This window comes from Anser cygnoides, chromosome 2 (genome assembly GCF_040182565.1).
Source record: "Anser cygnoides isolate HZ-2024a breed goose chromosome 2, Taihu_goose_T2T_genome, whole genome shotgun sequence".
NCBI classification, from domain to species: Eukaryota; Metazoa; Chordata; class Aves; order Anseriformes; family Anatidae; genus Anser; species Anser cygnoides.
Window position 1 is genome coordinate 39,460,713 of NC_089874.1, and position 23,517 is coordinate 39,484,229.

General features: G+C 37.4%; 1 protein-coding gene and 1 long non-coding RNA gene across 3 annotated transcripts; one reads left to right on the plus strand and one right to left on the minus strand.

Annotated features, from left to right (window-relative positions):
• Positions 1 to 878: 878 nt before the first annotated feature.
• SGO1 (shugoshin 1) lies at positions 879 to 5,873 on the minus strand. 2 transcript variants are annotated; one of them, XM_048070228.2, is made up of 9 exons: positions 5,721 to 5,873; positions 5,123 to 5,265; positions 4,841 to 5,037; positions 4,482 to 4,586; positions 3,972 to 4,036; positions 3,657 to 3,808; positions 2,267 to 3,109; positions 1,678 to 1,846; positions 879 to 1,450 (listed from the first exon to the last, which is right to left on the minus strand). In XM_048070228.2, exons 2-9 carry the CDS (start codon positions 5,256 to 5,258, stop codon positions 1,312 to 1,314), a joined length of 1,806 nt encoding a protein of 601 aa, XP_047926185.2. In that variant the 5' UTR covers positions 5,259 to 5,265; positions 5,721 to 5,873; the 3' UTR covers positions 879 to 1,311. The 2 variants fall into 2 exon arrangements, with proteins under 2 accessions (XP_047926185.2, XP_047926186.2); XM_048070229.2 differs by lacking the exon at positions 4,482 to 4,586.
• A 142-nt stretch (positions 5,874 to 6,015) lies between these two features.
• Positions 6,016 to 15,712, plus strand: LOC106030271 (uncharacterized). The gene is made up of 4 exons (XR_001203626.3): positions 6,016 to 6,403; positions 9,967 to 10,019; positions 14,117 to 14,193; positions 15,457 to 15,712. It is a non-coding gene; the product is annotated as an uncharacterized lncRNA (long non-coding RNA).
• Positions 15,713 to 23,517: the final 7,805 nt, after the last annotated feature.

The following is a 23,517-nucleotide window of genomic DNA, read 5'->3' on the forward strand; positions in this document are numbered from 1 at the left end:
TGTTATTGTCATTCTGCTTAAGTTTCGATAATGGCAGTTTCAGAATGATGATGGTAATATCAATAACTAGAATTTTAGGGTATCAGTAGGAGGTTAAATTTTAATTCCAACCTCTAAAGGCTGTTTATTACTTGATTTTTACTGGATGTTCTCAAGCTGCAAGTAGATGCAGCTTTTATTAGAACTGCTGAGCCAGTCATCTACAAAGTTACCAGTAAAACAGTAAATCATTACATTTTTATTATAGAAAAGAGCTCTTCTACCTATTGAAGTAGGACAGGTGAGACAGGCAGTGTTGCAAAACAAATGAGCAACCTCTATTTTCGTGCTTCCCCATTTATTTTGAATGCAGTTTTCCTCTTTCTATTGATGCATCCATTAACAGTCCTGTTTCTGAAGTGAAAGAAAGTGCCAGTTTAAGTGCTATGCAACCTTGAAATCTTGTTGGATGGTTTCTAATAGTGTTTTTCTAGCTCACTGCCAACTGTTGTACTAAGTGGTATCACATGTGGCAGGTATTCCTCTTGTAAAGGCACTTGCACATTAAGTCCAGAATTATGAAGTTCCTAACAGCAAAGAGGTCAAGAACTGTTTGCAGTTTACTTCCTCAGTCCCCACAACTGAGCAATCTTCACAAGATTCACAGATAACTTACTTTGCTTTGTTCCTATCTAGTTAGCTTATGTTCATAGCAGTACCAGCCACCCCTCATTGATAATTTTGAGAGTCCTAGCTACATAATCAGATTACAACTGACAATCTTGCTTCCAATCATGCCTATACTGCATAAGATGAGGAGTACCTTGGCTCACAGCACACCCACAGTTGACTCTACTACCAACTATGGAAACCCTGCAAAAAGAACAGCCAATTCTGACTTTCCAACAGAAACATTTATTATGAGCTTCAATATGAAACTACAACCATTACATAAATAAGATCTGTACAAACGCGGTTATTAAAAAAAATTTAGACCTTTAGTGCCTGACTGGCTGGCACAGGTGAGCCTCCGATGAAGCAGGATATAAGTCATAAAATTTCATTCACCATCTTTTCCATCACATTTCTGACAATCACAGATTCAGGATGTAGGAATGTTTCCTCCCCAAAGAGTTTAAATAGAATCAGCTTAGTTATTATAAAAGGTAATCTGTCTCTCCTACATCACCAAAAACAAAGTTATTGGATTAAAAGCAAAAAGCTTCGCTTTATGTTCTTACTATTAGACAACTAGACATAATTGCATGGTATAATAGTTTCTTGGATGAAAGTGTTCCTTTCTTCATAGTTTTGTGAGCATGACAAGAAATCTCAACAACCAACAAATTTCTCATTGTATTTTGATAGAGATCTCTTCCTAATAGAACTGTGTTTAGAATCTTTTTTCTGCTTGAAAATTGGAGAATTCAGAAAATACACATCTGTAAATGGATCTCCTCTTCTAAGTTTCCTGTAAAAAAAACCAAAAAAACAAACACATGAGTTCTGTTCCCTCCTTTATTAAAAACATTATCTTCTAACTAGTAAATTCAATGTCACACAAACTACTTCACTACTACTAATCACGACTCCTCTTTGAATCTTTTAATAAGAACTTACTTCCAATATTTAAGTAATCCTTTCAAATCCCTCATTTGATCATGAACTTTATATCAAACTGGAAAGTAAGACACCTACCCTGAAATACTTGGTTCTTTATAGCTCACAATAAGAGTACAGCTACGCTTGCGTTTTGGAGATGGTCTTTCGCCTTCAGGGACAATAGGTGCATTCCCAGTGCTAGGGAGCGATGAAGCAATATTGGTAACATCACAGAGATGACCACGAGATGGTTCAGAAGATTGCTCTGAAAAAAAAAAAGTGAGGCATACTGTATCAACAGTTGCTTAAGACACCTCAGACAAATATCCTAAAAGGGAATGTCAATGAACATACTAGATACGAAGAAACTCTCAGCTGTAACTATCATCTCCATCTTTTCATTTCTCTCAAATTATACTTTTGATCTCCCTCCTCCCCCCCAGCTTCAATCCATCTTGAAACACATCTGAAATACAATGTTAACTAATTGTTGAGCAATTTCTTAAACAAAACATATCTTTAATTCCTGCTTCTGTTGTGAGGAAAAAAGAGATGGTCAGAATGAACTAAATGACTTTAATAAGGAGAAACAGCATAACATTGCAAAAAGAAAGATGAAGAAAGCCGCCCCCCCCCCCAACAGTTTATATAAACGAAACAATTACAGAACACTTTCCATACTTACTAACAGACTTGTCACTTGATTTATTGCTTTCAGTCTCTTTTTCATTGAAGAGTTTCTGCTCATGCTGTACCAAACATCTTTTAGACCTTGGCCTTACGTGGACCGGTGACATATCTGTCTTGTCCACTGAACTTTTCCTTTTTTTGGATTTACTCTTATAAGGTACATAAAGGCTATCATCTGAATCTTCTTCACTATCACTTGACTCTATGGTATTAGTTACAGATGAATTTCCTTTGTCATCTACAACAGTATCTGTGTCATTGACCTTATTTTGTCGAAAAGGTGTAACGTGGACACTCTCTTCAAAATTGAAGTCATAAGCATCACTGGAGCCACCCAAGAAATCCAGTTTTTCTTTGGAATTCTCTTTACCCTGTCTTTTCTTTTGTCTTGGTCTGGAAGTATTTTTAGTCCCTTCCACTTTTACCTTCTGATGCTTCTCTCTTATTAGTTGAGAGCCTTCTCTGCTTTTATATTTTTGTTGCTTAAGATCAGCACTGTTGTCTGAATTGACTTTTGCAGCTTCAGAATCCAACTGCCTCCACACCAGCTCTGAACCTATCTTGTTTACATGAGAAATATCTGAATTTATGTTTTTTACAGTACACGTATATAGACTTTCAAGTCCAATTTCATCCTGTTTAGAAGGCATTCTTGTTGAATCAAGTGCTTCCAAACAGTCCAAGATACCCATGCAAAGTTCATCTTGATTTCTTATCTTTGAACAGCGACGCCTGGTGGACACATTTTTTGGTAACACAGTACTAAATCCATCTCCATTTGAAGAATCACTTTCCAGCTCTGACACTATGTTGTCCACATGAAAATCAGATGTTTGCCCTTGTAATTGAAAAGGAAAACATATTAATGCCAAGTAACAACAATTTGGAGAACTTTTTTTCAAGTTCTAAATGTGTCAAAAATTAAGACCATCTTAGAATTTTCTCCAGAGATTTGATAAGTGATGTTTACTACAGCCTCCAAACAGAAAGCAGTTATACTACACTACATCAGGATTTTCCTTTAAACTGTTTTGTTTGGAGAGGTTATCCCCAGGTCATTTATTTTAAGTGTTTTACTTTGTTAACAGTTGTTGATTTCTTAAATAATGCATGACTCAAGATTAATTTACTCTGATTAACAGTTTGGAAGATAAATGAAGCTAGATTGCAGGTATAGAAGAAAAACCATTTTCACATTGCTCCCCCATTGTTATGCATCTTCATTCAAAAAGTTTGCCAGTTGCCAATATTAATACCTAAGCTTTACAACAAATGAAAAGGATTTCACAATTACTTCAAAAGCAGTAATTTTGTTTTAAACTTACACTCACACATTTTTTCCCTGCTTCTGAATAAAGTAATGTCAGACGCTTTGATCTAATTACCTTTGTCTAGAATTACTTTGATTGAAGAAATGGCATTGCCAGGTAACTGACAAGTATCTGTCACAGAATGAGACAGCTCGTTTGTTTCACTATCAGCCATCAGTCTACTTGGAAGCACTTGATCACCTCCATCAGCACACTGTGGAAGCTCTCTAAAGAAAATACCAGAGGTAGTATTTACTGAATAGCAATATATTTTATAACAATGTGAACTACTTCTATTACACTGTATTTCTTCCCTTTTTCCAGTCAGAAGAATAAGTTTACTGTAACAAGATTTTCAGATATAAATACATATCTGCAAAAGATACTTACACAGAACTTATTTTTCTTATGGCACTGGAATTATTTTCAAGCACTGAAGAAAGCACTCTCTGATTCTGTCAAGAAAATAAGTCTTACTGTAACTAAACAGCTGAAACAAGCTTGTACCATACCCACATTTTAGACAATAGCCCAGTTACACACAGAAGGGCCAGAGAGACCCTTTGCTGCTTTTATTTGTTTACTGGCTGGCTAACACAAAATGCAGTGGAATCTCACATGCTCAGCTCCATCAAAACAGTAATCACTACCCCAATCATACAAATAGAGGGCAGGATAAGGAACTGCAGGGAAGATACATGGAATAAGACACAAAGCCATAGGAAATCAGGGTAACCCTCCCACCTCATAGCCGAGCCTCAGTCCTGCTACACACCCCCCAGAGGTACTAGTCAGACCTCCATACTAAGGCTGAAATCTCAAAAACTGCATCTATGCTGCTTCAAAGGAATAAGGGGAAAAAAATAAAAGAAATCCCCACAGAGAGCAAGAGGTACTTACTACACCTATGGAACACAAGTCCTTTGCTGGGCCAAGGAGATCAACTGACTCCAGTAAGTTCTTAGAAACTTTTGAGATTATCTCACTCAAGGCTGACAGTTTAGTCTAACGAACAAAAAAAACCCAACACTGTTACATCCAGGTATTAACTACCAATGTAATATCCTCTCACCAATATTATGAGTAACTAAATCCTGAAGATACCTGTATCAGAAGACACTTCTACCAGGTACCTTCAGCTTTGATTGAAAAAAAGTTAACTTTTATGAAACGTTTGAGTTCATAAAGATATCAGTGGAATATCTGGTGCAAATTCTAATGGTCAGCTTCACAGAATTATAAGTTATTATTAAAAATACCTCAACAAGTCCTTGTGCTTGCTTGAAGCAAAGATTTCTTTGCAAGACAAACATCTGAAACTTCAGATCTTGATACTCTTTCATTAAATGAAGAATGGTAGTTTGGGCATCCCTCAGTTTGAGCTTTTCCTCTTGCAAAGCCTGAGCCAGAGCTTTGTTGTTTGCTTGGATGCTCTTCATTTGCACAGAGCTGTTGGCTACAAAGGAACAGTGTGTATTTCAACTTGGTTAAAAAATAAATAAATTAGAAAAATTATGAATTAGGATATTCGAGCGCCTTACTTGGTCTTTTGCACTTCATTGTTGTGCTCTGGCTAGTTTTACCCAACCTTATCCATTTCTGATTTCTCTTCTCTTTCATTCGTTCTTTTATGTCACTCAGGCTGTCTTTGAAGGGCTTTTTCAAGCGTTCAGCCATCTTCTACCTTTAAAAACATAAAGGGCAAAGAGCTCGCTCATTAGGCTAGTGCTCCACAGCGCTCCCCAATGCCAACAGAAAAGGCACAGAGAAGCACAATTAAAACTCGAGGTGTTTTTAATCAGCACGCACACATAAGAGCCGCATGAGAGTCCCACAGTTGCGGAAGGCACCCAGAAGTGACCCTTTGGGTGAAGTGACCCAATTTGGGCTGCGTGCCCACCGCCACGATGCCCGCTCGGAGGCCGGCTGCGGGGAGGCACAGCGGACAGCAGCGGAGCCCCAGCGGCTCGGAACCGGCCCCCGGCCCCTTTACACCCCCCGCACCAGCCCTCCCCAGGGGGACGGGACTAGGGCCGAGCAGCCGCCTACTCCCCCAAAGAGGCGCTGGGCAGGGACCCCACGCGCTCCCCCCATTCCCCCGGCGGAGGCCGGGCCCCGCCCGCCCCGCGCCCCGCTTGCCTGAGCCCGGCGCCAGCCGCCGCCGCCTGCCCGCTAGGGTAATGGGGGCAGCCCTGCGCGCGGCCCGGCCGTTAGTGCCGCGTCCCGGCGTTCAAACTGCAGCGCCGCGCTCTCCCATTGGCCGACGAGGCCGCCGAAGCTCCGCCCCCTTCCTCCCGCGGCTCGCGCAGCCGCTGCGGCCGTTGGCGCTGTGGCGGCTCGCGCCCGCTGTGGCCGCTGGGGGGGGCTCGGCGCTGAGGCGGCCGGCGGCGGCGCGGCCCTGCGGGGTCGGGCTTCAACGGGGAGAAACGGGGGCGGAACGCGAGGTGTTTATTAAACAGCAAAGCTAGGGGGGGAAAGCTAGCGTTAGAGCTGTGCGTTTTACCTAAAGAAATTGTCTCTTGAAAGTATTTTGCTCTCACAGAAGAGTGAGGCGAGCCCTTCCCAGGCTTCTTGGGTCATGCTCCTCATCCCTGACACCATAGCTAGAAATGAAAGTACCGTAAGGGTTGCTGAGGAAAACCTCGTCTCACAGTCTTGTTTTATGAAAAGAACTGTTCAAAAACACCGTCGATAAGATGGAAACCACCATAACATGAGATTTATATGGGGAAAGGCCGTTAAACGTAGCACAAAGTCTGCGCTAGGCTAGCAGCCTGACCTGGATAGCAGCCTTCACTGGGGAGCATCAGGCTTGAAGCCAGGTATGGGGATACGTCGCTTCTCCTGATCCACCTGATCAGGGGACCGTTTTCCTCAGTTGTGTCATTTTGCATAGACTGCACTGGCTGATTATACACTTAAGCTCATTGAGCATGGACTGCTGAACTTTGATTAAACTCGCTCTATTATAGGAGAAAAATAAATCAGCTAAGCTGCAGCTTATTAACAGTGAAATAATTGGTGTTCTTGTATCTGAGAAATGAGCATTTCATAGCTCCTGCACTTTTTAAAAACAGCTATTCTTGCCTACTTGATTTCATTCATTACAGCTTAGATGTAGTGTGGCAAGCTGATTTCAAACTGGAAAAATTCTTATAGATTATGACAAACCATAGTCCACGATGCACACACATACCCTTTTCTACTTCTTGGAAGATTTTATATTTTTTTGTTTCTCCAGCCTCATCTATGTAGTTTTTATATTAGTGTAAATAAACTTTGCTCACCTTCCTCTCTTATTTCATCAACAGATACCAACAGAGTTGTGTTTGCATTTCCTGTCAGGAAAGAAGTTCCCCCTTTTGAGACAAAAGACTCATAATTTCTTTAGGAGTTAGCATGAGAAGTTATTAGCAGGTTAAATGCCTTAGGCCCTCTTTTTGAGTTCATAGGGTCACACAAGGCCAGAACAACAAAATTTTAGCTTCTCTTTACATCTTTTTTCTCCTTTCTTTCTGCTTGCCTAGTCTACCAAATACTTATCAACCTGTCCTTCCAGCCCCCAAGCAAACCTCCCAAAATTAAACAAAAACTGTCATAGGCTTGGGGAAAAAATGTATCAAATATTGAAAATCACGTAATAGAAATACCGGTTTTATGATATTGTGCAATTAACCTCTCATCGATTTCCTACAGGCCTATCACAGTTTTATGGGCAGTAATTAGGCATACCTGCTCAACAGTGGCTAACAACCTCATCTAGACCCTTGCAAGCAGCTCTCTCCAAGTGCTGGATGAAATTATCTAATTGAACTCAGCTTCCATTTTTTTGTTGTTATTTGTTTTTCATCTCAGCACCAACTAGTCTAACCAAAAGTAATGTCTTTTCCTATAAGCTTTGCTTCATGTAAAGCTAAAACCTGTTTTGCATTTGCCCAACCAGCAATTAGTGGTTTCCAGCAATGCTGGTAAGGTCTTTTAACCATTAGTCATTCATCTGCTTGGCACAAATACACAGTGACTGTGATTAAATGAACTATGCTTTGATTGAAAAAGAATGCTTTCCTCATTGCTATCTTTGTTTGTTACTCTTGATTACTTATTTTTTTTCCTTGAGCACGCCTATATCAAGATTAAAGAACCTCTGATCACCTTTTTTTTTTCTATTGTATTTAATGTTACTCAATCTTTTTACATTTCTTTCAGAAACACTTTGAGATGTTTCTCCAGGTTCTTTTTTTTTTTTTTTTTAATGTCCAAATTACATGTCCCAATAATCTGCTTTGAACTGTTGCCAATGTATGCTTATTTCTATATTATTCTCAAGTAATTTGTATTTTTATGAGATTATTGGCAGGTTGCACCCGCCATGTTATTTCATAGTATTTATAGTATCAGTAGTGAATTTATGACACTCTGGTAGTGATTTTTTTCTTGCTCAGCTGATTCTTCTTGCTCTAAACAATTTCACATTTTCCTCTATGAAGACTGATGCTATGATTGGTGTCAGCGATACACTAGATTTGTTTAATTCTAGCGGATGTACTTATGTGGCAAAACAGCTGCTACTGTTACTAAAGTTGGTGCAGCATTAAAAGATGTTCTTTCATCTTAGCTTTACTGACTTACACTAAAAGGAAAGAGTTATTTCATATATTTACAGGAAATTAAAAGAATCAGAGCTGTGATTCTGGCGATGTTCTTGATGCATGTTGTCAGAGCTTTAGTCTGAGTGTGGTGTTATATCCTGTTGTACAACACATTTTGTTAGCGATCTATGTAAAGGGCTCATACATAGAAAGTTGTTGTTTTAACCATCTGAGCAAGCAATCGGATATGAAATACCTTATGCAATGTTAATTAGTTGCTTTTATTGCTACCTACATCAAAGTCTTCAAATAAAAGAAATCTTAACATTGTTAGCAGATGCTTTTGAGAGGTATAGATTATCCAGCCCTTGCTGGAAAATGTTTTTAAAATACCTATTGATTTCAATAACGGGATAAAATGTATGTCGCTATAAGGACAGATGATTAGACTCCCCTTTTTGAGTCATTTTTGTTAATGACCATGGGTCATGTAGGGAATGATTGGAACTGAACAGCAGCCATGCTCTGTTGACTGATAGCGAGATTTTGGGGTGGAAACTACAATGTATGCAACACAGTACCGACTGAGAAGACAAAATATATATACAATATGTTCTTATGTGTAACATAAAATTGATTAACACTGCAGAGTGTTCTCTGTTGAAGACAAACTTCGAAGTGGCTCTCACACGGTGCTAATACTTCCCTCCTTTAGGTGGCGGGTGAACCTGTTCATAGACAAACAGCACTGCCAGGCTTTCCATTACCCGTGGAGTTGTGGAGGATCATTTTAGCACCACTGGCTTGCTGACTCAGCTGTGTCCTCAAGTCTTGTGACTTGCACACTCCACTCAGTCTTCTTCACAGCGCTTTTCTCCTTGGTTGTCAGATGACTTCTTTCTGAAATACCTTCATACTGTTCAGTTCTAATCAATTTTGCATAGGACTTGTGTAGATATCATCAGCTTGGAAGTGTCATGAAGAAGTCTATTTGGTACATGAGAGCTACATGCACGCGCTGCTTCCCAAATCAGAATAAGCAAACATTTTTTGAAGAAGCTGGCACAGACATATCTGGGCAAAAAGTTGTTGTACTAACTTGACCAAGTTTGGATGGAAATCCCGTAGAAATAATGAGCCAAAACGATCTTGATGGCCAGCCATTTGATATTTATCCTTCAGCAAGAATGAAAAGAATTGTGTGTCATCCAGGTGTCATTGTTTTTTTAATGTGTGTCCTAGTGTTCTATTCTTTTCACATTTTAGAACGATTTATAAAATTAGGCCCATAAGCTGCTAAAATTCAAACCAGTTCTACTTTGGAATATGTCGTTAGTAGCATATTCCTGATTCTGTCCAAATTACCCCTAACCATTTTCTAATAAGAATTCTTATATCTTTTTCTTTCTCTAAAATACTTTGCCCTACTTACATTTAAAACAACATACAGTAAGAAGAAAACAAGCATGAGTTAACTGAAGTGAGACAACATGTGTTTCATTAAGCTAAAATTAAGCTATAAATCATCATAGCTGTATTAATTGTGTTGATGTCTTTTTGATGTACATATATATTCTAAAATGTTTTCAATTACTCATCAGTTTAATATAAATGAGGATGTGAAAGCTTAATAAGGATCTCAATCCATTTATGAGAGAGATTCCAGAGATGAAAATATATGCAATGATTATTATATGGGTCAGATACAACTGTCCCTTTTACTACAGACATAATTTGTTTAAAGTACTGTAACATACATATACTGGCCTGATTTGCCACAAAATCTTTACTTTCAGTGCCAGGGAAGATCCAGAATCCCAGATGGATGTCTTAATCCTGTTACAACAATGTAAGTAACAGTCTGAAATCTTGAAACTATGTAAGTATAATGAGCAAAGGAGGAATCACAAGGCAATAAGGTGTGCATCAACATTTAACATTTTCTCAGTATTTCCATTGAATATATGTCTTAATTTCATTTTGCCACCTGTCAGTTGACTAGAACCCTGGCTTTCTCTAGCATGCAGCAGTTGCAGAGCATGCAGTCAGAAACAACCCTTCTCACCACAATTTCTCTACCCCCAAAACTTGTACCAATATCTGCCTGACATGAATGAAGCAAGACTTAGCACTGGTTCTGAGTTTCTAGGTATTTTTAAGGAAGTAAGCTTTTAAAAAATGTTTTTAAAGTTTTTTGGTATATGTTGAATGGAATATTGACTGACAAGACTGGTTTTCTTTATAGTGTTTGTATAAATACATTGCTTTCCACTAATTATGACCTTTTTTCTTTTCCTGGTGAATGATTAAATAGCTTAGATACACTAGTAGAATGGTGACACAAAGAGACAAAGGCAAAAATTTGCTCTCTTATATGCACAGTGGTTTTTGATTACGATGATGCTGTCTAACACAATGGAAAGAAACTCATTCATGGGTACAATAGAGTACCTTGGTATAACTTTTTTAATGCTAACACACCTGTCATAATCAGAGGTGACTAATGTGTGCAGAACCCCTGGGTGCTGGTAAAGCAGAGTACCACCAGCGTCCTGCTGCTGTATGCCTCTATCCCCTCCATGGACTGTGATGTCAGTGGAAAGGATCTTGATTTATATGGGCAAACCTCGGGTTAAAACTGATCTCTTTTGTTCTAGCTCTCTCTTTAAACATGACTACTCTACTAGACATCAAATACAAGTATTTTTTTGAGGCCTGTAGCAATAGGTACTGTACAATCCTTCCTAGCTCCTAAAGCCACTGGAAAAACAAAATGAAGGACAAAAATAATTAAAAACATCACTGCATGCACATTGACTACAGCACACTGTCATCAGGCAGGGAAAAATGTGTGGACAATCAGCTCTGTTTCTAGATCAGAATATTCAGTTAAGGAAGATTTTTATGAAGTGTGGAAAAGCAATTTTCCTTCCTGCTGGTGTTGTGTTGCTGCAGTCAGCTCTCAGAGGTTTGGGTCATGGGTGAATGATTTTCAAAGAGCAAATCATTGTTCGTAGGTAGAAGACATAGATATGGATTGACACTTTGTTCTCTCACAACAGGTCCCACACAAGCACTTTTTAATGACTTCCCTCCACCACAGAGAACAATGGGGAAAAGATTAGGCATAGTTTATAACTAAGGACATACAAGGAAGCAAATGTTGTTACCCAGTAGTAGTCCATTCAGGCCTGCTCTAGGTACTCTGCCCATATTAACATAAGAAGGTTTGTTTGATTGTTTGTTTTTATTGATTATTATTTATTTATTTATTTATTTATTTAAAATTACTTAAGCAAATTTCTAGGAAATGCTGTGGGTAATATAAAACCCAAAGTAGAGGTGAAAAATGAATGGTCAGTGCTATAAAAAAGCAATATACCCTAACCTTCATTTGGAGCTTCTGTTGATAATGTATCTCACCATGCTAAAACTTCTGTTTTTTTTTTTTTTTTTTTTTTTGGTAAAAATAAGGGACTTGAAAGACTAGTGCTCACGATGATAAACATGACTAATAACTATATGGCCAAAAGGACTTTATAAAGTTTTGCATTAAAATAGCTTGTAAGTGTTGGGGTTGTTTTGGTTCTGCAGCTTAGCCTGCCAGTAACTCTGATCTTTATTCAAAAGTTAAAGCAAATCTGTCACCAGAGAATGCTGTAAGTGGCATGGCAGTGGTAAAGAGATGTGGAAAGGCAGCTGAACTGCAACTGATGTGGACTTCATACGTGACATGATTTTTGACTGACAGAAAAGCTGAACAGTGGCAGAATTCTCCAAGCTCTGTTATCTTTGCACTTCTTTCTACTTCTGCCAATTTTAACCTCTCTACATCTCTATCATTCTCTTACTTTGCGACTGTATTATAGAGACCAGTGTTACAGATTTTCATTCCCTGCAATGTCTTCTGTTATTGTTGCTGTTGTTCTTTCAGTATATTCTCTCCACTCAACTAAAAGAGAGGAGATTTAGATGAGATGTTAGGAGGAAATTCTTCACTCAGAGGGTGGTGAGGCACTGGAACAGGGTGCCCAGAGAAGCTGTGGATGCCCCATCCCTGGAGGTGTTCAGGGCCAGGTTGGGTGAGGCCCTGGGCAACCTGATCTACTGGGTGGCATCCCTGCCCATGGCAGAGGGGTTGGAACTGGGTGATCTTTAAGGTCCCTTCCAACTCGAGCCATTCTATGCGTCTATGATTCTATGAATGTCAGTATAGTTATTTTATATTTATATGCAGATACACTAGTAGGAACTAGAGATTACATTAAGAAAGAAGAAGCATAGAAGCAGCATACTGAAAAAGAGAGTGTGGTTTAGAGTTTGTTTCATGGTTCTTTTGGTTTATTTTGTGTGACTTGAGAAGTATTTTAAAATTTAGGAACATTTGAAAAATGAGATATTTTGACCAAATTTGATTTGATCTTAATATTCAACTGTAATAGAGCATAACACTTGACATCACAAAATCATTGTAAAATATTTAAATATTAATACAAAGAGTGATTAACCTATTTTGTCATAAATTTGGATGTAATCAATGTTCCCAGTTTTTTACTGCAGATGAGCCAGCAATTTCTGGTATAAACAGGCTGGAAGAAGACCTATTAGAAAACTTTCAAAATGCTGCAAAACAAAGCAATGTTATAGAAATTTTGTGAAATTAATTAGAATGGAGTAATTGTTTGCTGAGAACCAAACACAAAACTGTTTAAACTGAGTTTCTAAGATGACAGTTTTTTGCATCTGTGGTGCAGAGAAAATGAAAATGCAGAGACTGGGTCCACTCAATGTTCTGTCACCTCCCTACATTTCTTTCCTGTCATTTTTGTTTTGGAAACAGTAGGTGCAAACTGCCACAGGAGAGTCTGTCTAGTTTCTTATTATATTCATTTAGATAAAACTGCTTCTTTCTGGCTTTTCTGCTTTCATTCCTATGGATACTGTCTCTCTTCGATCAGATATGCTGACTGCTGCTGCTCCAATCGGAAAAGGAAATATAAAGCAAGATGCACACACATTTTGTCAACTTATACTAGCTGAGAAATAATAGCTAAACTGGGCCATTTTGGGTAAAACATGTGAAATACAGAAGTCCCAGAAGTAGGAGAATGGTACTTTTACAAAAAATATGGAAGCTCAATGTGCACGTCATATTTTATATGCTTGCCTGTAGGTTGAACTACTATATTTTACCCGTCTGCCAACCCATTTTTAATGTTGTTTTTATTTAATGTATCAAATTATTCATTATTTGATAGTAAAAAGGCTCAGGTCTTAGTCAGTTGTCTTCCGTAGATAACCAGGAAGCATTTATTATTGAGGAAGCAGAGATAGCAGTCTGCATTTGCCTCGATCCTTTTGCTAAGGATGTTTTATCTTCTGTGGTACTGGTTTATTGTAGCTTCTCTGTTGCTTCATGAAAACTCTCTTTGGCCTTTTTTTTTTTTAATTATTATTATTATTATTTGTGTATTTATTTATTTTTGTCCTGAAGCCTTGCACCAAAGTATAACTTGAATGTAATTTTTTCAGGTTATTCCTCAAACATTGCAACTCACTATTTCTTTGTTTCAATGTGACCTTCAGGACAGGTTTTACTGGTGCACTTTACACTTTCTTTTTTATTTGTATTGTGTTCTACCTGCCTATTCCCTTCCTTTCTGCTGCCTGATTAAGCTGCTCTATGCTCAACAGTCATTTTATAGTTTGGAATAAACAGGATTTTGACCCTAGATTTGGTGTTCTCTTATGTGACATTGATACACATATATAAATGGTACTTAAGTGTGTAACTCCAAAGGAATAAAATCTGAGAAAGACAAGGACAGAGTTCTGGAGAAAAAAAATTGTATATGTATATGTATATATATATTTTTTTTCCTGATCTTCATCAAGAAGAGTAAGATTCATTCTTTCTTTTTACTTTTTATTTATATTCAACGACAGATTAACACAAGATGACAAAGAATATATACAAAAGCACTTCAATATGTTCTTCAAAAGGAATCAGTTCATACCCAAAGGTGATTTTCACTGTTATTTTATTCACATCCCGCTGCCCTTCCTCAGAATAATACTAGGACTGAGGACACTAACAGCTTCTATTGGTCTGCAAGTTTGTCTGTTCCCTCCTGTGACAAGATACAGAGTCGAGTACAGCTTTGATGTGGAAATGCCTCAGACTTTAATCTTATAATGAGCTCTCCCAAAAGACCAAAAAAATCTAAACCAAAAAGAAGCCATGCTTAATTTAAATAAAAAGTTGCATTTCTACTTAAGAAAATTTAAGGCAATTTGAAATGACAGGGCAGAAATAAGATCTGTGCACTGTTTCCTTCTCATCTACCATGACTTTGTAGGCTGTTCCTGGATTTCTGCTGCTGTGTAGCCACAATCTCAGTGTAGTCCTGTCTAGGAATTTCTTTCTGTTCTTTCTGGACACCAGGCTCTTTGTTCTTTGTTGTGAATCTCCTGTCTATTCCTTCCTGTGATCTCTCTAATGTTCTCGCCCATGACAGTGCTTCTGGGTTCTTCCTCCTCCTGCAGTCTTCTCAAATGAACACAAGTAAAACAAATACTATCTGTGTTACCCTATATCCTGTATACTCCACTATAGAGAGAAACAGTGGCAGAGAGAACTGTAATGCCAAAGATACTAATTTTATTTCTAATAGTCTATATGTCCTCTGTGTATGTGCCTATCTGTATGCATGGGCTTATGATAGTTTCCAATAGCTGCTGACTCATTTTATTGGTGTTTCTGGTAATAATTGATTGAAGTAGAACTTTGAACTAGGCAAAAGAAAACTTGTTCAGCCTTTCAGTAGTCTCCCTCAGCAAAACAAAACAAAACAAAATCACACACACCCCCAAACCTGCAAGTAGTAATGATAATAAAGGAAATCTGAAATGTAGCAAATACCTTATGGTAGTTTCAGGTTTTAGCAGATCTACTTTTTCATGTTCCTGTGAGCTTGCAAAAGCTAAGCCCAGGATCTCTGTGTGAGTACACAGAACTGATGCAGACAGCATCCGAAGCAATCTCGGTTTCATTGTCTGTGTGTGGCTTTTTCCTGGCCTTCAGCCTCCTCTGGAGTGCTTTAAAAATGTTTCCTTTCAGAATATCCTGTCATTCAAAAATAGCATGCAGAATACACGTTAAAATAGCCTTCCTTAAAACTGTGATTTTCAGCACTTTGTTTTGAGCCTTCCAAAGCATCTTCTTTCAGACCTTTATATTAAAGTCTGTATAGTAAGCTCATTTACACACATTTTTCATGTTCCAGGAGCCTTTCTCTTTTATCTACCTGTCCAGCATCCAGAAGACCGTGGAATGAATGAATTTCAAGGACATAATTTGCTCTCCTGCCTTGTTTCTACCCTACTATGGTTATTCTCATAAGTGTTAGTGTTGCAGTTACTAATAGTGTGGACACTTGTAAAACCAGATTTCAACATCATCCAGTATAAGTGGGGCAAATAAATTCTTTCCAATGTTTCAGTGTTTTCACTAATCATCTACAGCGCATCAACCTAATCTGCTTAAAGTGCGTAAATTACTAGAGTTGAAAGCTCTCCAACAAAATCCTGACATTACCAGATTAATATTTAGTACCCAATTGTGTAATTTTAGGTCCAGTTGTAGACTAGCAATAACAGCAGTTGTCACTTGGTGGAGCCAGATTACTCTACAAATTGAACGTGCTTTACAAATAGCTTGTATAAAAGGTCTCAAAGGCAGGATTTATAAATAGTGCATTGGAGAAAGATAATCAAAAATTGCAGGATTTCAATAAATCCTTGGAGGAATCAGAAGTTTTACAGCTTTGCTGTTAATTACTCTAGTACAGGAGAAATAAAGGACTTGCTGGCTGAAGCAAAGACTATCTCCTTTTGTTGGAATAAAATGGAAATGCACTGTAGACACGTTTGGTAATGTATGTGCAAATGTGTGAGGATCAGGTGATAGCTGTCATTCTTTTCTTGGTACAATTTAAAGAAATTCAGATTGTTAATGCTAAACTTGTTAACAGTTTATGATTTTTTTCTTTTTTTTTTTTTTTACTACCAATATTTTTAATTGATGCCATTTTAGTATCTAACTTTTAAATGTTCTATGTAAAATCCAGAAGGACACACATTTAATTTCTAGTGTAGTGTATAGAACATCCTAAGAGGAAAAAAAGGGGAGGACACAAAACTGTAAACACCTTCTCTATATTCTGCTGAGTATATTCTTCACAATTTGTTTCTTTTCTTTTCTATCTAGACATAAGAGACGCTATTTAGAGAAATGTCAGTAGTAGAAGCTCCCACTGATTCTGCATTGTATTTGTTGAGCACACTGCAACAAAGGAGTCAGGGAATTTAGGGCTCTCTCTGCCATCTTGATATTCAGCGATCAAATAATAGAATATATATTTTCTGATTTTTTTTTCCTGTTGCTTAGTATTTCTTTTCATTGAATTGCTTCAAGACAGAACGGTAAGGATAGATATTTTTGAAGAGATGTAAGGACTAGCACATGAATGAAGTCTTATACTCTGCATATATTCTTTAGACTAATTGAGAATTTATTGGGAATAGATTCAGTCGGTTGGGCTCCACCCTTATATTTTTATTCATAATATATTGAACACATGGTGGAGAAAGCTCTTTGCTGGTTGGTGACCCCATGCACCAGAAGAAGCTGGTTGGCCCAATCAGACAGCTGTTGACAGATATATCTATTAATAAGGGTTATAGAATAGGGAGGAGCCACAAAATCATGAGAGTGTAGCTTAGGATTTGCCAGGTAGAGAGGTTTGTGCTTGAAAACACAGCTTAGAAGACAAAACGCTCAGCGGCATAATAGCATCCTAGTTCCAAACGCCTTGATTCACAGCTCTCTCACGTCCATTGAAAAGTGCATCTTTCATGCCCTTGAGGTACTGGCAAACCTGGCACAGAGTCTACTTGAAATTGCTCCTCTTCTGTTATATGAAAAAGTGAGGAAAAACAGGAAATTCTGGTGCATCCTGGACTCTGCATACAAAAGCATATTAAGGACATTGCTAAAAACTACTAAGATATCCTAAACAATTACATTTCCTCAATTATTTCTGTGTAGAACCTATTCTTTCCAAATGAATAAAAACATAAATCATGAAAGCAAACCACATTTGTAGAACATCTTGATTTATTACTGTGGACAGCAACAAGATTTATATCTTATGTAGAATTAAAAACTACAGTATTATTCCCCTGCAAGAGATGAAAAAAAAAAGGGGGGGGGAGCAGGGGAGTGTATGAAACCTTCATGTAAAGAACAGATCACAGTTTATGGAAAGACATGGAAGAAATTACTGATAAAGAAGAACAAAGATCAAACAGAAGAAATGAGACCACCTGAAATAAATAAATGATTTTCACACATGAAGAAAGACATCATGGAATCTCTTAATGCTGTTGGAAAATACAGTAGGGGCAGCGTGAAAATAAAGCATTGGTTCTATATACCCCGAACAGCAGGAAGAGGCCCTGCGTTGGTCTATTTCTGGATGATTGTCCTGAACTACTGCTGTTCAGCCAAAATGGTTATAAGGGTTAAGTGTGGGATTATTTTATTATATTATTATTTATATTCTAGTCAGTGAAGGCTGCCTGAGATCTTTTATATATATATATATATAATTTTAGATATACAGATGGCTTTATTTTATTTTATTTTATTTTATTTTATTTTATTTTATTTTATTTTATTTTATTTTATTTTATTTTATTTTAATTTTCATTGGCACTCTGGCAATTTGCATTGGGTTACATCCCTTTTTCTCAGGATAAGCAGTACTTTAATTATGTCAGGTCATATAGGATATTTGACCTGCATGAACAGGGGACACCAATATTTACTCTCTTCCTTTTTCTGATTTTGTGATTTTCCTTAGCTTTCTTTCTGTGATGCCATTTGAACAACTGTATCCAACTCTGACAACAATGGAGAGGTGTTCTTAGCTGGAGGGTTTTAAAAGTTGATTAATTTAATTTATTCTGCCTCTGCAAAGGACACTTGCATCATAATTAAAACAGCAGCTCTTACTTGTTCTCGTTTTTTTGTTTTTTTTTTTTTTTGAGTTAGAGATTTACAAATAAAATTCCTAATTTAATATATTTTCTAACTGGTATGCCTAGTTTCCCTCTTTCTGTATAAGCTACTTGATTTTATGTGCCCTTATTTCTGCTCAATGCATTCTTCTCTTTTTTACTGTTATCCCTGTGGTTTTGTATCATCAGGAAATTTCACTTCTTACTGAATGCATCTTCTTCCAGGTTAAAAGGGAGACACAGTCAATCAGTCAGCAAATCCCTACTCTCTGAAAACATAGTCAGCACCAGCTGTAGCTCAATTAAACTCAACACTTGAATAGTTCACAAGAGAACCTGCACTTGTATACACACATTAATCAAATAAATCCATTTTCATCTGTAGATGTATTCCAAATTTTCATTTAATAGCTTGGACAATAAAGTGTGGGTTAGAGATATGTAATGGAAAAAGCAGATAATTAAATCTTCTCAGCATAGCGCTTAAACTTACGGTGTCCTTACTGACATGCACACTGAACAACGTAGGCTGAAGGAACCTAAAATCTGTGTTCTTTACATACTTCAGTGTTGACAAGCACTTTTCCTGAGTAATATAAGCGATTCAGCTGTTCAGAATTGTTTGATGTGTTCCTATTTTGAAAAAAAAAAAAAGTTTTAGCTTTTGATATTTTCCTCCAGGATGGCAAATGGACCAGCGTGCAAAAAGAATGTAATTTCTGTACGTATTCTTAAATCAGCTTTAAAACATTGAAGATAAATTTATATATATATATTATTGGGACTAAAGCCTCATGGAACATCTATTTGCATTTCTTAATTCTACACATGTTAAAAGTAACTCCCAAGGAAACTGAGGTCTTTATCCATACTTAGAACAACTGGTATGTGACAGTATGTGCTTGAGTTCCACCCATTTCTTGTTAAAGACACAATTAAGTGCTGCCTTGATCATGGGGCTACTACATGTAGCTACTACATAAAGCACTTCAGCTACTACATAAAGCATATACTACATGAAGGACTTAAGATTAAAAAAAATTTCTGTGGCCATGTCAGTCTGTAAGTGTGGGACTTGAAAATTCCTCTGTTTGAATAAAGCTGAGTGTGTGCGTGATTCCAGAATGACTTTGGATTATGCACAGGTAACTGAAATTATGTAAGAAGTTTATTCTAGCAAACTCAATGGGAATGGTAAAGAGTCTGGGGGAAGAGGTATTTCGTCCACTGACCCTGTCACAGAATAGTTTAAATTCTTACTACATAAATCTGTGGTTGTTTTTTTTGTTGTTGTTTTGTTGTAATGAGTAATTCTAAATGGAGTTAATCTGGAAGCAGGTAGGGAAAGGGAAAAAATAGAACATTTATTGCAAATTTTACCCATTTATTTTTTTCAAATCTGAGATTTAGAGTAAAGTCAAGCTAGCCAAAAGTTGGTCAAAAGAGGGAGAACATTTCGTAGTTTTCTGGCTTTCCAATATTGTGTTAATTAAAACTGTTCCTAGCAGATTTCAAACAAGGTCAAATTGGCCATGCTGAATTCTGTGTAGAAACTGTTCCAAAAGAAGCATTTTTGCTGCTGATTGGGAATTACTGAAACTGCTTTAGTCATAAAATGTTTGGTTATCACTAGTTTTCAAACTGAAGTACATTGAGCTTAGTTTGGAACAATTATCTTGGCCCCACACAGAAGAACCATAAAGATGGACAAACAGTTCTAGTCCCAAACCAGAACAATTATAGTTCATAAACTCTACTGGTATGAAATCCTACCTGGAGTGAAATGCTTGAGTGTTTGTAGATAGCATACATGTATAACAGCTTTAGTGTTGGAGAATAAAATCCATGCTAACATGGATCATGATACATTAGAAAAAGGCCTAGCCTTACAACCCTTGTTTAGACCAGGTTGTAGAACATGCTGAACCTGATCAGTGAATGCCAGGGAAAGCATGCTTTCTCTTTGTGAAAACCTTCAAGGGACTTCACACCAACAAGGAGTGAAAAATGTTTGAAAACTAGAATTACACTGGATGAGAAAATACTTTTTCATTGCTGTAGTTGAAATGGATTGTTCTTTGCAGTGATGGGGAACATTTTGATGGTAGACTAGTACAGACAGTCGAGAAAATGTTCTGCTTGTCACAGGCTATCAGCAATAATCCTTCCTCTGGCTGACAGCAATGATATGCACAGACCACTTCCCTCACCCTTTGCAGTAATTGAATTAGATTGCTTGAAATGAAATCATGTGCTGTTTTGCCAGCTGTTTCACCTAGCACCCAAAAATTCTCAGTTCCAAGTAGGAAAGGTTCAAACCTGGGAAACTATCATTACCATTTGGTAATGGTGGCACCTTTCCTTCTTCTGTCTCATAATCTGAGCGTACTGGCTTTAATAGACACAGAAATTTGCTCCACATCTTACTTCTATGAGTGGGATTCTTTATATTGTCTTTAATGTCTATAGACCAAGTCCTTGTAGAACTTTGGAAAGAAAACCTTATTGCTTTATAAAACATTATTCATTTGGTGATGAAAAGATTGGGCATATAATTGGTAAATTACAGGAAAATTTCCAATATTACCTTAAAATCTTTACCTTACTGATACTTTGCTATGTGCTCCTCCTAGCTCCAAAATAATGCCTATATTGCCTTGTAGCATCTCATATATTTGGTCTAGGTTTTGAAATCACCAGTGTATTCTTTTGGGCACTCCTGGATATCTGCTTGCATTTGAAAGAGAGAGTTCTTAACACTGATTAAGGCATGATTTATGATCTGAAAAGCTTGAGCATCCTTTGGTGTACAGGAAAACTTTATAAAATCTGCCTTCCAAAGCCATAGCTCCAGTTCTGAAACTTTAATAGTTACATTACTCATGTTTATTCAATTTAACTCTAAATAGAAGCACTGAAAACAATGCCACAGGCTACAGGGTGGCATTGCTTTGGGGTGGCAGTGAAATAACTTGTGGATATTTAGAAGTGCTCAACAGAGCATAAATTACAACAAGGATTGGAAGACAGGAAAAACTCAGATGCCTACAAATAACTGAATGTTTCCCTAGGGCATAAACATTAATGACTTTAATTAGATTATAATTGCCCATGGAAGCATAGCTTGCACAAGATAAAAATACCTGACATTGCATTTGCTACTAGGCAACTACATCAGAAGCACAAGTAGGTTTAATGTTAAATACAAGTTATTTACTAAATATAAGGTATCTGATTGCACAGTGTATAGTCTGTTCTCAGGATATCCACATGTATTTGTAAGATGGCAGCAGTGCTTTATAATTTCTAGATCTGATACTGAGTTGCAGTGTTGGAGTTGAAGGGTTGAATTAACAGAAAGGATGACAGAATGAATGTTTACATTTAAGTAAATACGTATGATTAATTGAAAGTATTCGTATCCCTGTATGTTCCTCTGTTTTCATCTTTACAGTTGTGAAAAGACACCTCAGCAAGGATATTTTGAATGCCCTATCCTTGTGTTGAGTGAGGCTCCCAAGTCCTCAATACAGAGGATCTGGATATTCACACAATATTTATAGCTCCACAAATTAAAAGCCAGATTTAGATTCACTAATTGCATTTCAGCTAAACCAGTCATGTCACGTTACAGGAAATTTGATCCATAGGGTTATCAGGCATGGGTGCTACTTGGACATATGATGAATATGTCCTTAAGAATCTCAGAAACCACTGTTGGGAGCCATATGCTGCTGGGTGATGCACCACTGCAGCGGAGTGCAGCCTGTTCTGGAAGCTTTTTGGTTGCTGTCCTGTAAAGGTCATACTGGGAAAGTATGAGGTAAGTTTAAAAAAAAGTGAACCTATTCTCAGTAGGAGAACTGGCAATCTAGCTAATTAAATGGACAAAGCAATCCATAAGTGAGAAACTTTAACCCTTAGAAAGAGTTTTGCTGAAACATTGCCACAAGGAATCTTTGTTCTCTGCTGCACAGTGGCACAACCACACCAAGAGTGCAGAATATCTCTTTTCCCCTTAAGTAACCTGTAGGCAAGTGACTACATTTCCTGGCAATGCAAGTCTTAATCCCCCGAGGTAAAAGAAAACCTCCTCCCTGTTTAAGTGTACTAGCCTCTAAGCAACTGAAAGAAGAATAGGGCCATAACAAAACCACTTAAACTGAAAAGAGGCAGCTGCTGTGTGTTGATGCAACATCCTGTGCAGTAAGACCTCTCAGTGAATCCCTGCTAAATCAGGTCACACAGGGAAGATATATGCCAAGTTTCCTACCCCATGTTTCTCATGTAACAGACTGATCTGCTCAGCAATGTTTGCTCTGCTAAAGATAGAAGCATTCACCACTATTAGTATCTGTTCACACTATTAACAAGATGATTTTGTGCGGGTGTGTGTGTTGACTTTCACAGGAAGTAGTTACTTGTCAGGATGACTTTAAAATTAGGCAAAAATATAAAAATGTTAAAAATATGAATCTCATTTATTTTTATTGGCTATAAGAACATTCGGGGGAAAAAAAAGTAAAAATGTATTATAATGTCATAAAAAAACTAATATTGTATCTGATTTTAAGTTGTCTGAAACATAGCCTGAGGAAGCAAGTATATATACATATTGAGAAACATTTCATGATTGACTAACAATAAGGTATTAGCTCTATATCATACACACTGAGATCACAACCAAGTTCAACTATAATGTGAATGGTTACAAAAGCATTTGGACGCTGTTATGAGGAGACAATCTATGCTGTGGTCAGATTCAATAGATCTGTGAGCAGACCTATATGGAAAGCTCAGCTAATGTTGCCTGTACTGTAAATATAGAGCTGTCGAACACTTGAATATTTAATGCAGTTGAGCACACACAACTCAAATAAACAAAGGAAACATAAAAGAATAAATGTAGGTGATAATGCACCACTGGATGTACAGATCCCATGATGCTCATTCTACAGAGACTCATCTGTGTTATTACTTACGCTAAAATATTCTTGTAGAGGTTGTGAGTCTTTTATTTTTATATTTTAATCTTCAACTTTAAAAGCAACAAGATCATTTCTCTATCAAGATCATTAACTTTCATATCATTGCTTTCTGGATTAGGTTAGTGGCATTGACCACCTGGTCTCAGGAGTTGCTGCAGGTGTTTTCAAGTAGGACAAACACTGCTACAATTAATTTACTTCTGTAAGTCTTTGACCTTGCTGGTATGGCAAATAAAGTGTTTCAAGCAATTCTAAGAACGTTAATTAGACTTAATG